Source organism: Lolium perenne, chromosome 1, assembly GCF_019359855.2.
Source record: "Lolium perenne isolate Kyuss_39 chromosome 1, Kyuss_2.0, whole genome shotgun sequence".
Taxonomy (NCBI): domain Eukaryota; kingdom Viridiplantae; phylum Streptophyta; class Magnoliopsida; order Poales; family Poaceae; genus Lolium; species Lolium perenne.
In genome coordinates this window covers 94,466,084-94,481,936 of record NC_067244.2, presented here as the reverse complement: position 1 = coordinate 94,481,936, position 15,853 = coordinate 94,466,084, and the positions used below count along the sequence as shown (strand labels likewise).

Below are 15,853 nucleotides of genomic sequence, written 5' to 3'. Positions count from 1 at the left end.
GGGCCCCACAGAGCTGGTATCAGAGCCATCTTGACAGTAGGAGACCTTAGTTAGCATGGGCGTTAGATCAGACCAAAAACTATTTTCTTAAAACAAAGAGGTTGACTAAATGTTGAAAATGCTTAAGTCCCTTATCTCCTTCTATTTTCAAAAACTCTACTTGCATTAAAGTTTTACTATGCTTAAAATTTTGCACACTGTGGTCACTAACTTAATCTACCTTAAAATTTGTGTAGATGTCGATCGAGTACTCGCACTTTCACCGGGTCGGGGTGAGGCCGCCCCTCTACTTCTTCGAGCGGGCCCTGGCCGACCTGGCTTTTCGGTGTGGGCGTCCGGCGCCCGAGGTGAAGGGCGTCCGTACCGAGAGGCCTGAGGACTCAGAGATGGCCTGGCTGGTCACCTGCGTCGTCAGGGGGGGCGAGGTTGCCCCCGTTTCTGAGGAGTTCACTGTCGACGTGATGGAGCGCACGTGGCTCGACGGGATGATCCGAGTCTTCCAGGAGGCACTCGCCCGCCTTGCCTTTCTTCACCCTGAGGCTATCGTCGGCACTGGCTACCAGTACCTTGGCCTTCGCGACGGTGCGGGTCAGCTCGTTGCCGGCGCCCCGCACCCCGACACCGCTCACCAGCTGCACCACTTGGAGTACCTGCTGCACCACACTCAGACTCAGCAGGACCGCGCCCGAGAGAGGTGCGATCTGCAGGAGGATGAGATCGTGACACTTCGCGCCCAGCTTGCTGCTGCACAGGCTGACTTGGCCAGTGAGCGCAAGAAGAGACTTGCTGCACGCCGGAAGGCTTCACGCCTGAAGGCGAAGGTGGCTTCGCTGGAGGCTCTGACTGCTCAGATGGAGGCCACTATTGAGGAGCTTGAGGACGACGGTGAGGATCTCCGCAAGGAGAACGAGGCCCTTCTCAGCGACGACGACGACTACAAGGAGGAGGACTTCGATATGGAGCCTGATACTGAGGATGAGGCCTTCATCAACGATGAAGATGAGGAGCCTGAGCCACTGATGCCCGAGGAGGACCCCGAGGAGGACCCCGAGGAGCCACCCTTCGACGAGGGCGCCCCACCAACACCGGAGGGTCCTGTCGTGGACCTTGACGACTTCTAGAGTACTACCCCCAGACTCGCACCACCTTATCGTAGGGCGATGATATAGGCCCCCGTGCGATGCGAGTAGACTTATGATGATGGTTCTGTTAAACCATCCATTTTGGTTGTGATGTATGAGACTTATGTTGTGATGTTGTATGACTATGTTGTGCCTTCGGCACCCTACTATGTTATGCTATCGTTTGCCTACTTTGCATTTTCAAGTTTCCGTTTTCAAAGTTGCATTTTTAACAAGCCCTCCCCTTTTAAGTGGCTGCCCATCTCCTAGTTTCCCCATTAATATCTGATCCACATCTCTCCAGGATGGTTGAAACCCGTAGTTGAAACGCCAGCGGGTCCGACCAAAACCCCCCTCCACCTCCGGACCCAACCATGGCGCAACTTCTGCGCCTTATGATGGAAGACCGTGAGGCAGCCCGTGCAGAGCGCCAAGCTAATCTTGCTACCCTTCAGCACCTCGCTCAACTTGCTACTGGAAACGCCAACAACAATAATGGCGGGAATGGAAATGGAGACCATCGCTCTAAGCTGAAGGATTTCCAGAGCACTAACCCTCCTGTTTTCGCCAAGTGCACTGAACCTCTCGACGCCGATGATTGGCTTCGCACCATTGAGAACAACCTGGAGGTCGCCGGAGTCAGCGATGATGAGAAGGTGTTGTTCGCCACTCACTTTCTTTCTGGACCTGCACGCGCTTGGTGGGAGAATGTCAAGGCTATTCAAGCTGAAGGACACGTCATCAACTGGGAAGAATTCAAGGCCAAGTTCCGCAAGACCCACATTCCGTCTGGACTGATCAAGCTCATGAAGGACAAGTTCATGAATCTGAGGCAAGGAAGCATGTCTGTTGTGGAATACATGGACAAGTTCACCACACTGTCCAGGTATGCTCCAGAAGACACCGACACTGAAGAGAAGAAGAAGGACCGCTTTCTGAATGGTCTGCATGACGAGATGCAGAGTATCTTGGTGGCTGTTCCATACCCAGACCTTGAGTCGCTGGTACATGCCTCTATCATGGTTGAGAGCAAGCGCAAGAATGCGTTTGAGAACCGCAAGCGCAAGGTGATGCTGCAGCAAGGCAGCTCCAGCACTCAGCGACCCCGCAGTTTCCCTCCGCCCAGACCAGCGCCCCAGCCACAGAGGACACCACCCCCTGCACCTCGCCCCAACAACCCCAACCGCAACTTCAACCCTCAGCGTTCTGGAGGAAGCAACTACAATCCGAACTACAACCGCCAGAACAACACTGTCTGCCCCGCCACCAATGGATGCTACACCTGCGGACTGCCGGGTCATTTCTCCAAGGAGTGTCCCAACAAGATGAACACTGCTCAGCGCCCCAACGCGCCCAAGCCAAATCAGGGTCAAGCCCGTACTGCCGCCGGAAGGAACCAGAACCAGAAGAAGCCAGCTGGACCAGCTAGGGGACACCTCAACCACGTCAACGCTGAAGAAGCTCAGGAAGCTCCGGATATCGTTCTGGGTACGTTTCCCGTCAACTCAGTACCCTCCATCGTCTTGTTTGATTCCGGAGCATCGCATTCGTTTGTTACTAAGCCGTTCGCTAGAAAGAGTGGCTTAAGGCCTACCATCATGAGACGGCCTATGCTTGTTCAAATTCCGAGAACCTCCACCAAAACGGATCTATCCTGCAAGGATGTTCCTATAGATATTCAGGGGAAGCGTTTTCACGCCAATCTGATAGTATTGGGTGAGCAAGGTCTGGAAGTTATTCTTGGCATGGATTGGATGGTCAAGTATAAGGGTCATATCGACTGTGCTCGCCGAGCCATAACCATGACTGTTGAAGACGGCGAGATAATTGAACATATAGCCACCATGCCATCATCGAAGGTGAAAGGACACAGATGTCGCCTAGAGGGGGGTGAATAGGCGATTTAAAACTTTTACGAGATGGGCTTAACAAATGCGGAATAAAACTAGCGTTTACTTTGTCAAGTCCAAAGCCTATATATTATGGTTCACCTATGTCCACCAACAACTTATGCTAAGCAATACAAGCAAGTATGTGATAGCAAGATATATATAACTTCAAGCACGATGGCTATCACAAGGTAAAGTGCATAAGTAAAGAGCTCGGGTATAGAGATAACCGAGGCACGCGGGAGACGACGATGTAGCCCGAAGTTCACACTCTTGCGAGTGCTACTCTCCGTTGGAGCGGTGTGGAGGACAAGTCACTCCAAATGCACGAGGGCCACCGTATTCTCCTCGAGAATTCCCACCAAGAGGGATGTCCTCGATCCACTATGTAACCTTAGGGAGGTTACCGAACCCGCACAAAGCTTGGGGCTATCTCCACAACTTAATTGGAGGCTCCCAACAAATTGCCACAAAGGCCTTGCCCTTGAAGAATCTCCACAACTTAATTGGAGTCCCGAAGAACACCACTAAGATGCCACAAAGGCCTTGCCCTTGAAGATTCTCCACAACTTAATTGGAGTCCCCAAGAACACCACAAAGATGCCACAAAGGCCTAGAGTCCGTCTAGGGTTCCAAAAACCCAAGAGTAACAAATTTCTTGCTTTCACCTCCACGAATCACCGTGGAGAACTCAAACCGATGCACCAAATGCAATGGCAAGAACACCACAAAGATGCTCAAGTCCTTCTCTCTCAAATTCCAACAAAGCTACAAAAGCTATTGGGGGAATAAGAGAGGAAGAACAAAGGAATTCACAAAGAACACCAAGATCAAGATCTAGAGAGTTCCACTCACAAAGAGATGGATTTGATTGGTAGAAATGTAGATCTAGATCTCCTCTCTCTTTTCCCTCAAATGGGGGCAAGAATCATGGAGGGATTGAGAGATAGTGCAAGCTTCTCTAGTTCAACAATGGAGGAGAGAGAGAGTGAGAGAAGCCACAGCCCAAGGAGGAAGAAGGGGGGTATTTATACCCCCCAAGAAAATCGAGCCGTTGGGCAAAACCAGGGCCGGATAATCCGGCCTAAGTAAGGGCCGGATTATCCGGGGGGCGGATTATCCGGCCTCAGGGACAAAACCTGGTAAAAATCCGGCCAAAAGTCCGGCCCCTGTCTAGAGCTGCTTTTCTTCTGGTCCTTAGCCGATTTCGAGGGGGCCGGATATTTCCGAAATATCCGGCCCGGAAAATCCGGCTGGCAAACTGCAGAAACACCAAAACTAAAACGGGCATAACTTTAGCATCCGGACTCCGATTTTGATGATCTTGGGCTTGTTTTGAAGCTAGGAACAAGCTCTACAAGATCATGCAGGAAACCATCATAGTCCAACAAGGGAGGATAGAAACAAATGATGAAAGGTTTGACCTATCCAAAAAAAGACATACCGGTAAAACCTCCAATCTCGAAAATGCAACAAGTTGCCCGTGCAAAAATCATTCTTGATGAACTAGAGCTTGTCATGAGAATAAGCACAAGCTCTAAATCATCACATGGATAAGATCCAAATAACAACCAAGAAAGATGATGAATCAAACTCGAAAACGCAACAAGTGATCTATGCGAAATCCATTTTCGATGAACTAGAACTTGTCATGAGAATAAGCACAAGCTCTAAAACATCACATGGATAAGGTCCAAATAACAACCAAGAAAGATGATGCAAGGATGCAAAGGTTTGAGCTCTCTCCGAACGATACGATCGAGTTACTCACTCGAGAGCCCTCTTGATAGTACGGCAACTAAACTATAAATCGGTCTCCAACTACACTATGAGACCGGTGAGAAAGAAACCCTATCAAGAGCAAACTTTATACTTGCGCATTCCACTTGAGCTCGATGACGACGATCTTGACCTCAACAAGATGGAACGCCTTTCTTGCTTGTGCTTTCTTGACGAAGTCTTGTGGATTGCTCCCCCATAATCCACCATGGGAGAGCTTCTTCTTCGGCGCATCTTCACATATCCATGATCACCATATGGATGGCAAGACTCAGGCAAAGGATCTCTTCGAGATGGCTCATCTTGAACTTGCACTTCATTTCTCCATGGCAAGCTTCAAGCTTATGAACTCTTCGAGTTGGCTCATCTTGAACTTGCACTTCATTCTTCATTCTTCATCATATTGATGTCTTGAAGTAACTTGAGGGCTCACTTCATCTTCATCTTCAAGACATACTTGACACTTGATATCCTTCATCAATTTCTTCTTATTGCAACCTTGAAGCCAACAAATGGTTCAAGAATTGCCTATGGACAACTCCTACAAATATAACTCAATGCAAACATTAGTCCATAGGGATTGTGATTAATTACCAAAACCACACATGGGGGCTCCATGCACTTTCAATCTCCCCCATTTTGGTAATTGATGACAATCTCTTTGAGATGGTTTATATAAGGAATTTAAGTAACAAATAAGTTGAATATATAGAGCAAACTCCCCCATAATATATGCATGTGTGAATGATCTTGACTTTCATTTCATATATTGGCATTCAAAGACTAGTGGAGTTTCCTCTAAATATTCAACTATGCAAAGCAACAAGATGCAATGCAATAAAGGCACATGCTTAAGCACAAAGCAAAGACATAACCAAATTCCCTTAAACCCTCCAAACTTCTCCCCCATTGGCACCAATTGCCGAAATGGGTGAAAAATTTAGAAGGCCAATATAGTGAGAGTTCCTCCATGGCGTGTGCATTTCTCATAATTTGAGTGGAATCAAATGCACATATCCAATGACGAATATTCGGAAGGAAGCACACTATAGATAGGATCAAAGATTGCAAAAAGATAACAAAGTCAAGAAGCTTCAACAAATGAAGCAAGCAACCAAATGAACCACAAGGAAGATACCAAAAGAAAGATAGATATTATGATAAGATCAAGAAGATTACTCTAAATAATATGAGGAAGCTCCCCAAGGTTTGTGCAGAAAACTAGACAATTTCCATTGGAGTATAAAGTGCACAAACATGGAATCATCACTCCCATAATATCATTCAGAAAAAAGATACCAAGTGAATCAACCTCTAATGATCACCAAAAAATAGTGCTCTAAATCAAATGAGGACGCTCCCCAAGGTACATGCATAAATAAAATGTTGCATTTGAATAAAATATGCATAACCTGGAATCCTCACTCCCTCATTACCATTTAAAACACAAACATTTGCAATAGATCATAGATAGAAAAAATAAGCTTAACACTTGCAACAAACAAATAGTTGAGCAACAAGTAAGAGGCACCATAATAAAAAGGCTCAACCAAGAGGATATGTGAAAGGCATGATAAAGCATATTGTAAGACTATTACAAGGATGAGCAAAAAGCATCATCATAGTCTTCAATGAATTATATTGCTTAGCATGACCAATCAACACACAATAAATAAATAAGATATCAAAAGGAGATGTATCATCTCTTATGTGTATAAGTTTCTCTAAGTGGGCAATATCAGAAAGATATTTATCCACGAAGAAACATGCACACACAAAATAGATACGCAAGAAAAATAGTATGATATCCAAGACGGAGTCATGCAATATACCAATAAGATTTTTTGCTTAATAGCATGGCCAAAGGTTCAATTTTATCTTATTGTACATTCATGAACTTCAACCACAAACAACTAAAATATATCACAAATATCAACTAGGGATAGAAGATAGTTGGGATGCATTTGAGAAAGGCAACAAGTATCACAAACGAGGATACCAAAAGAAGTAACTAAATTTGCACTTTCATCTATATTGCACATGTGAGAGCCTTGAGGAATTGATATGCAATAAAATTGCTAGATAGGCATAGTTGGGATGAATAAATCATGAGCATGATTTAATATACTTCCCAACAAATGCACTCATCTCAAATTACTCACATTCACAATAAAGAGGTTTCATTAAGACTTTTGCAAGAAGCACACTATTTGCAAATCAAGAGATTCATGCCAAGATGCAACCATAAGGTTGGATACAAGAAAAGTATGCATGAGAAGATACTTGTTACCAAGATAGCATTGGTGTGGATGTAGTAGATATGTGTTCGTTGACCATCCTAGCTTGCCTCAAGTTACCATTGAGTCACCACTTCTTTCCAAGAGTGAGACAAGCATTCAATGCATATCCATTGTACCTAACACAAAGGTAAGTACAAAATGGTCCCCAAACTAGTTGGGTCCGAAGTAGTTAGACACACTACAACATATAGGACAAACTCCACAATTCTATGTGCATATAGATATGAAATTGAATTTCATGCACATCTTAGCCAAATTAGGATTTGATGGAGTTTACCCTATATATTGGATCAAAGAAAGTGACACATGCCATAAGATATACATATATTAAATATGCATGCACAATACTTTCAAGGACCAAAGGAAGATACAATTTGGACAAAACACCAAATAAATCAAGAGACAATGGTTGCCCAAATTATATCAAAGAATCAAATCAACACAAGATTGATTCCAAAGACTTATCTCATTATAAGAAGCTAATTAAGCCTAAGCACAAAGGAATGAGATAACCAACTCCCAAGAGAGCAAGGTTCCAACAAATAAACCAAACCCTCGACACTTTTTATGATGGCACAAAGTACCAAAAAGAAAATTTATGTCTCCCAAAACCAAATTTTTGATAATGATCAAGAGAAGTTTAAGCATTATAACAAATATAGGAGAGCTCCCCCAAGATTAGTGCATTATCTAGGATTTAGAATATGGATACAAAATGCACAAAACTAGGATCATCACGCTACCTATATCTACTAGAAATGCTAAGAAAGTTTGAATAGACAAATTAGATCCATGAGATGCAAGGAAGACACATGGGAGTCAAAGCAAAACAAATTCACGACAATAAATAAGGCAATTTTAAACACAAGAGCCAATGTAGATATGATCAATAAATATCTACCTCATAATTGATTACCAATTGTCCTAGGACAAGAGGTATTAGGAAATATTTCCCGGTGGTAGTTTGTAAGTATACATAAGATCATATTTACAACGAACAAAGCATATGGTAAAAGATAAGAGTTAACCATCATGCCAAGAAATTTTCTTGATAGCTTCATTTAGTCGTACCAACATGCAAGGCAATTAATAGTATTCATACCAACATGCAAAGCAATTAATAGTATTCATACCAACATGCAAAGCAATTAATAGTATGACTTGAAGCACATGGTTTTCCAAAAATGTATTGAGGGACACGTTGTGAAAAACCATGCCAAGGAAAACTTTCACAAAAGATCCACAAAGATATTAGCAATGAAACTATTTAAGCAAATTGGAGCTTGTTTGAGCAAACATGCCACATAGGGGAGAGATAATTTACGGTATCAATTCTATGTGACACAACCTCAAATGTTCACATTTTCTAGGCTTGTAATATGCACAAAGCTTATTACTCCCCCATAATGTGATAAGGAAATTATTTTCACAAGAGGCAAATAAGATCCAAGTAGAGATATTAATGGACATTAGAATTTGAATTTCTCATGAAGATGACATATCACATAGCGACTAGATAATCTCGCAATATCAATTCTAAGTGATATTCCTCATGTACACACATTGTTTAGGATCATGAAATTCCCAAAGGAATATCACTCCCCCAAAATGGGATTGTCCATTAATCGCTCATAAGAGCCATATAAGATACAACAAGATGCAAAGAGGCTTTAACACAAACACAAATACATGGTGTGCAACCCAACATGCATATACTTGATTTCTCAAGCAAAACAATTAGGAAGCACAACATATACATACACATGTTAGGAACAAAACTAACACATGCAAAGGGGCGAGTAACTTTCAATGTAAATGAGTTGAGAACATGTTACCGCAAGGAGGAACATTGGATATATGATAGTAGCAAGATAATCAAAAGACTTGGCTTGATATAATATAAATGATGAATATCCCTTAATTCTTCATGATGTAGCCAAGTCTCCAATGCCCTCCAACAAGAACCTATTGATCAAGTTTTGGATTGTTGGTCCCCAACAAAGTTGGGTCCTAAGAGGTTAGTCACAATAGGCTTGGCAACCCAAATGGCTCTTTTCTTGACACCACTTTGAGCACCAACAAATTTGGCAAACACATTGCCACCCTCATCCTTACGAAGAGAATAAACATCATCAATGGTGATAGAGTTGGATGAGGTACCAATAGTGCAAAAGGAGGAGATGTGGCCCTTCTCACGGCATATGTAGCAAGTTCTTTTCTTCTCCTTCTTCTCACTAGATTTCTCCACAATGGGAGCATTGGCTTGATTCTTCTTGGGAAGTGGCATTTCTTCAACTTGAGGTTGAATATGAGTTTGAGCTTGAGGCCGCTTCCCTTTTTGCTTCTTCTTCAAAGGTCAAGATCTAACATGGTGCCCTTCAATTTTGCACTTGAAGCAAACAATCTTGGCCGGGTCTTTGACTTGTACTTGGCCCTTCTTTTTATTGTTGTTCTTGGACTTGTTCTTGTTGTTGGAGTTGAATCCAAGTCCACTCTTGTCATTGGGGGATTGTTGCACACTCAACATCTTGTCAAGTTTGCATTTCCCTTCATGACTCTTTACCAAGTCGTTCTTCAAAGAAGTGACTTGGGCCTTGAGCTCTTTGATTTCCTCTACATGGTTAGTAACAACACAAGTACTAGAGGAAGTAGAACCTTCATTGTTAGAGCAACAAGGCAAGGAAGATAATTCATCACAAGATTTAGCAATACTATGAGTGGATGAATTACTAGGACTAGCACATGACAATATAACATTTTGAGTAGTAGTGCTAGTACCCACATGAGGCTCACAAGGTGTTGCCTTAGATATTATAGCCTCATGAGCTAACTTTAGCCTATCATGAGAGGCTAGAAGATCCTCATAGGAGCTAGAAAGCTTTCCATGATTTTCTTCCAATTTCCCATAATTGCTAGTTAGCAATTTAAGTTGAGCCCTTAGCTCAACATTCTCCTTCAAGATAGATGCTTCACAAGAAGTAGAGTTAGTAGCACAAGCATTATTATTAATAGCAATAGGAGAAGGCAAGTTTTCATGCTCTTTTAGATAAGAAGCTTTAAGTTGCTCATGCGACTCGGTGAGTTTGGTGAGCGCACTCTCAATAACCCTTGAGCCCTTTTTGAGTTGCTCAAAATCCTCAAGGAGTTTAGCATTAACAAACACAAGCTTATCATTTTTTAGCTTTAGTTCATTTGCCACCTCAAGAGCTCTATCATGGTTTTCCTTTTCTCTAGACAATTCTAGAGCAAAGGTTTCCTCAAGAGCTTCCTTGGTGGTTTGTTCTTCTTCAAGTTCATCCTTTAGAGATGCCACATCATTGGCGTACTCACGTTCAAGAGCACCCATTTTATCAATGGTGTTCTCATGCATCCAAATAAGTTTTTGGCTCTCAATAGCGGTAGTCAAGATTTCAAAGAAGTGAGAGCTAGCAATTTTATCTTTGCAAAGAACCTTGAATACACTCTTACCCTTATCGCGTAGAGAGACAACCCAATCCTCTTCTTCATAAACATCCTCATCCTTATCACCACGAGAAGTATGAGGTTCCATGGTAGGAGATACCGTGGAACCCTTGGCCATAAGGCACATATGAGAACCGTGAGATAAAGATGAGGAGTTACTTGAGGCTCCTTTCAAGATCTTGTCTTGACCAATAGAATCTTTGGTTTCCTCTACAATGTTAGTCACACAACAACTAGAGGAAATACAAGCATTTTTATCATGGCCACAAGATAATGCAAGCATATCATCATTAGATTTATTCAAGCAACTTACACATGATATGCAAGGACTATCAACACAAGCATGTAAATCATTTCTAGTGCTAGATGTGTTTGAGTCCGTAGATGAAGCATTGCAACGAGATAGAGATGAAGAATCATCAATAGAAAGCTCAATATCAACATTGCAATTTTCATCACCACTCACGATATCATTACATTGTGTCTTGACACACTTTGGTGAAGTGGATGAAGATGAGAACTCATCACGGTCGGAAGTGGAAGCAATACAATCATCCTCAATAATATTGGACACATCATATTTATCTTGAAGCTTTGTCCATAATTCATGAGAGCTCCCAAAAGGCATGATTGACGAAGTAACTACATTGCTCACAACAATGGAAAACACATGAGAAGCAAGAGCATCGAGGCAAGAGTTTTTCTCCTCCTCAAGAGATAAATTTTGAGGATCCTTAGGAGAAGAGAAACCCATGCCAAGATATCGCTCCATGTCCGGGGACATTCCCCGTAAGATTTTAAGCACATAAATTTTCCATAGATCATAATTTGTGCCATCAAATATAAACAAGTTATTGTGCGCTAATCCCCTAACCGACATCTTTACTCTCAAGGCGGTGAAGCCTAAGAATGAGAGACCTTGCTCTGATACCAATTGAAAGGACACAGATGTCGCCTAGAGGGGGGGAGTGAATAGGCGATTTAAAACTTTTACGAGATGGGCTTAACAAATGCGGAATAAAACTAGCGTTTACTTTGTCAAGTCCAAAGCCTATATACTATGGTTCACCTATGTGCACCAACAACTTATGCTAAGCAATACAAGCAATTATGTGATAGCAAGATATATATAACTTCAAGCACGATGGCTATCACAAGGTAAAGTGCATAAGTAAAGAGCTCGGGTATAGAGATAACCGAGGCACGCGGGGGACGACGATGTAGCCCGAAGTTCACACTCTTGCGAGTGCTACTCTCCGTTGGAGCGGTGTGGAGGACAAGTCACTCCAAATGCACGAGGGCCACCGTATTCTCCTCGAGAATTCCCACCAAGAGGGATGTCCTCGATCCACTATGTAACCTTAGGGAGGTTACCGAACCCGCACAAAGCTTGGGGCTATCTCCACAACTTAATTGGAGGCTCCCAACAAATTGCCACAAAGGCCTTGCCCTTGAAGAATCTCCACAACTTAATTGGAGTCCCCAAGAACACCACTAAGATGCCACAAAGGCCTTGCCCTTGAAGATTCTCCACAACTTAATTGGAGTCCCCAAGAACACCACAAAGATGCCATAAAGGCCTAGAATCCGTCTAGGGTTCCAAGAACCCAAGAGTAACAACTTTCTTGCTTTCACCTCCACGAATCACCGTGGAGAACTCAAACCGATGCACCAAATGCAATGGCAAGAACACCACAAAGATGCTTAAGTCCTTCTCTCTCAAATTCCAACAAAGCTACAAAAGCTATTGGGGGAATAAGAGAGGAAGAACAAAGGAATTCACAAAGAACACCAAGATCAAGATCTAGAGAGTTCCACTCACAAAGAGATGGATTTGATTGGTAGAAATGTAGATCTAGATCTCCTCTCTCTTTTCCCTCAAATGGGGGCAAGAATCATGGAGGGATTGAGAGATAGTGCAAGCTTCTCTAGTTCAACAATGGAGGAGAGAGAGAGTGAGAGAAGCCACAGCCCAAGGAGGAAGAAGGGGGGTATTTATACCCCCCAAGAAAATCGAGCCGTTGGGAAAAACTAGGGCCGGATAATCCGGCCTAAGTAAGGGCCGGATTATCCGGGGGGCGGATTATCCGGCCTCAGGGACAAAACCTGGTAAAAATCCGGCCAAAAGTCCGGCCCCTGTCTAGAGCTGCTTTTCTTCTGGTCCTTAGCCGATTTCGAGGGGGCCGGATATTTCCGAAATATCCGGCCCGGATAATCCGGCCCGGAAAATCCGGCCTGGCAAATTGCAGAAACACCAAAACTAAAACGGGCATAACTTTAGCATCCGGACTCCGATTTTGATGATCTTGGGCTTGTTTTGAAGCTAGGAACAAGCTCTACAAGATCATGCAGGAAACCATCATAGTCCAACAAGGGAGGATAGAAACAAATGATGAAAGGTTTGACCTATCCAAAAAAAGACATACCGGTAAAACCTCCAATCTCGAAAATGCAACAAGTTGCCCGTGCAAAAACCATTCTTGATGAACTAGAGCTTGTCATGAGAATAAGCACAAGCTCTAAATCATCACATGGATAAGATCCAAATAACAACCAAGAAAGATGATGAATCAAACTCGAAAACGTAACAAGTGATCTATGCGAAATCCGTTTTCGATGAACTAGAACTTGTCATGAGAATAAGCACAAGCTCTAAAACATCACATGGATAAGGTCCAAATAACAACCAAGAAAGATGATGCAAGGATGCAAAGGTTTGAGCTCTCTCCGAACGATATGATCGAGTTACTCACTCGAGAGCCCTCTTGATAGTACGGCAACTAAACTATAAACCGGTCTCCAACTACACTATGAGACCGGTGAGAAAGAAACCCTATCAAGAGCAAACCTTATACTTGCGCATTCCACTTGAGCTCGATGACGACGATCTTGACCTCAACAAGATGGAACGCCTTTCTTGCTTGTGCTTTCTTGACGAAGTCTTGTGGATTGCTCCCCCATAATCCACCATGGGAGAGCTTCTTCTTTGGCGCATCTTCACATATCCATGATCACCATATGGATGGCAAGACTCAAGCAAAGGATCTCTTCGAGATGGCTCATCTTGAACTTGCACTTCATTTCTCCATGGCAAGCTTCAAGCTTATGAACTCTTCGAGTTGGCTCATCTTGAACTTGCACTTCATTCTTCATTCTTCATCATATTGATGTCTTGAAGTAACTTGAGGGCTCACTTCATCTCCATCTTCAAGACATACTTGACACTTGATATCCTTCATCAATTTCTTCTTATTGCAACCTTGAAGCCAACAAATGGTTCAAGAATTGCCTATGGACAACTCCTACAAATATAACTCAATGCAAACATTAGTCCATAGGGATTGTCATTAATTACCAAAACCACACATGGGGGCTCCATACACTTTCAGAAGGCCTTATGCAAGAAGAGTGTCGCCAGTCCAGCCCTGCATGAAGTACCCGTTGCTTGTGAGTATCCTGAAGTTTTCCCAGATGAATTACCCGGTATGCCCCCTGATCGGGATATCGAGTTTATCATCGAGCTAGTCCCCGGAACTGCCCCCATCGCTTAGCGACCTTACCGGATGAACCCCCAAGAATTAGTTGAGTTGAAAAAGCAGTTGGATGACATGTTGAGGAAAGGGTTGATTCGCCCAAGCGCATCACCCTGGGGATCTCCCGTTATCTTTGTGGATAAGCGGGACGGTACTATCCGCCTGTGCGTGGATTACCGGAAACTGAATGATGTCACCATAAAAAACAAATACCCCCTCCCGAAGATTGAAGATTTGTTCGACCAGATGAATGGCGCCCAAGTTTTCTCCAAGATTGATCTCCGAACTGGTTATCATCAACTCAAGGTTCGAGAGTCAGACATTCCCAAAACTGCCTTCACCACACGGTATGGACTTTTTGAATATGCCGTGATGTCCTTCGGACTGACCAATGCCCCTGCCTATTTCATGAATCTCATGAACAAGGTGTTCATGAAGCACCTCGACAAGTTTGTCGTGGTTTTCATCGACGATATTCTGATCTACTCCAAGAATGAAGAAGAGCATGCTGAACATCTGCGGATTGTTTTGGGAACTCTCAGAGACCATCAGCTTTACGCCAAGTTTAGTAAATGTGAATTTTGGCTGAAAGAAGTAGGATTCCTTGGTCATGTCATTTCTGCCGGAGGAGTGTCAGTCGACCCGTCCAAAATTCAGTCCATCATGGAGAAGAAAGCCCCTACCAATCAGACCGAAGTCCGCGCCTTTCTAGGATTGGCGGGTTATTACCGCAAGTTCGTTGAGGGATTCTCCAGCATTGCGAGACCCTTAACGCAGCTGTTGAAGAAGGATAAGAAGTTCGAGTGGACCGATAAATGTGAGGCCAGTTTTCAGGAACTCAAGAAGAGATTAGTCACAGCCCCCGTCTTGACCATGCCTGATCTCACCAAGGATTTTGATGTATACTGCGATACATCGAAACTTGGTTTGGGAAGTGTGCTAATGCAAGAAGGAAAGGTGATAGCCTATCTGTCAAGGCAACTTCGACCGCACGAGATGAATTACCCCACGCATGACTTAGAGCTTGCTGCGGTGGTTCATGCCCTGAAGACCTGGCGTCATTATTTAGTTGGGAATCGCTGCGAGATCTACACTGATCACAAAAGTCTGAAGTATATTTTCACTCAGCGGGAGCTGAACATGAGGCAAAGCAGATGGATGGAGCTCATCAAGGATTATGACCTCGGCATTCATTATCACCCCGGTAAAGCCAACGTCGTAGCCGATGCCCTTAGTCGAGAGCCGTGTTCGCTGAACGCCCTAATCAAGATTGCTCAACCCAGGCTGTATGAAGAACTTGAGGAGTTTGGCCTCGAGTTGGTTAGCCACGGTTTCCTGGCAAATCTTGAGCTGCAGCCTACTTTGTTTGATCAGATCAAATAAGCTTAGGTGGGACATGAAAGTATTGAAGGAATCAAGCGTAGGATGGATAGGGAAGAAGTTCATGGCTTCACCATTGATGCCAAAGGAGTTTTGTGGTACAAGGGACGCCTCTGTGTACCTAATATCGAAGACTTGAAGCAACTCATCATGAAGGAAGCTCACGACACCCCCTACTCAATCCACCCCAGAGGAACCAAGATGTATCAAGACCTGAAGAAACAATTTTGGTGGCACGGTATGAAGCGCGAGATAGCGTTTTTCATTGCTCGTTGCGATGTGTGCCAGAAAGTGAAGGCTCAGCATCAACGACCAGCGGGACTACTCCAACCCCTCAAGATCCCCAAATGGATATGGGAAGAAGTCGGAATGAATTTCATTACAGGATT

General features: G+C 43.6%; 1 protein-coding gene across 1 annotated transcript; it reads left to right on the top strand.

Annotated features, from left to right (window-relative positions):
• Positions 1 to 1,495: 1,495 nt before the first annotated feature.
• On the top strand, positions 1,496 to 15,467 carry LOC127332209 (uncharacterized). Its single transcript, XM_071822741.1, has 3 exons — positions 1,496 to 2,007; positions 2,152 to 2,883; positions 14,627 to 15,467. The coding sequence occupies exons 1-3, from the start codon at positions 1,496 to 1,498 to the stop codon at positions 15,465 to 15,467; spliced, it is 2,085 nt and encodes a 694-aa protein (XP_071678842.1).
• The last annotated feature ends 386 nt before the right edge of the window (positions 15,468 to 15,853 follow it).

Coding starts and splice junctions, on each gene's coding strand:
- LOC127332209 (XM_071822741.1), top strand. CDS start 1,496: ATGGCGCAACTTCTGCGCCTTATGATGGAAGACCGTGAGGCAGCCCGT. Junction 2,008..2,151: donor AAGTTCACCACACTGTCCAG/GTATGCTCCAGA, acceptor CATGGTTGAGAG/CAAGCGCAAGAATGCGTTTG. Junction 2,884..14,626: donor GGCATGGATTGGATGGTCAA/GTATAAGGGTCA, acceptor GGGAACTCTCAG/AGACCATCAGCTTTACGCCA.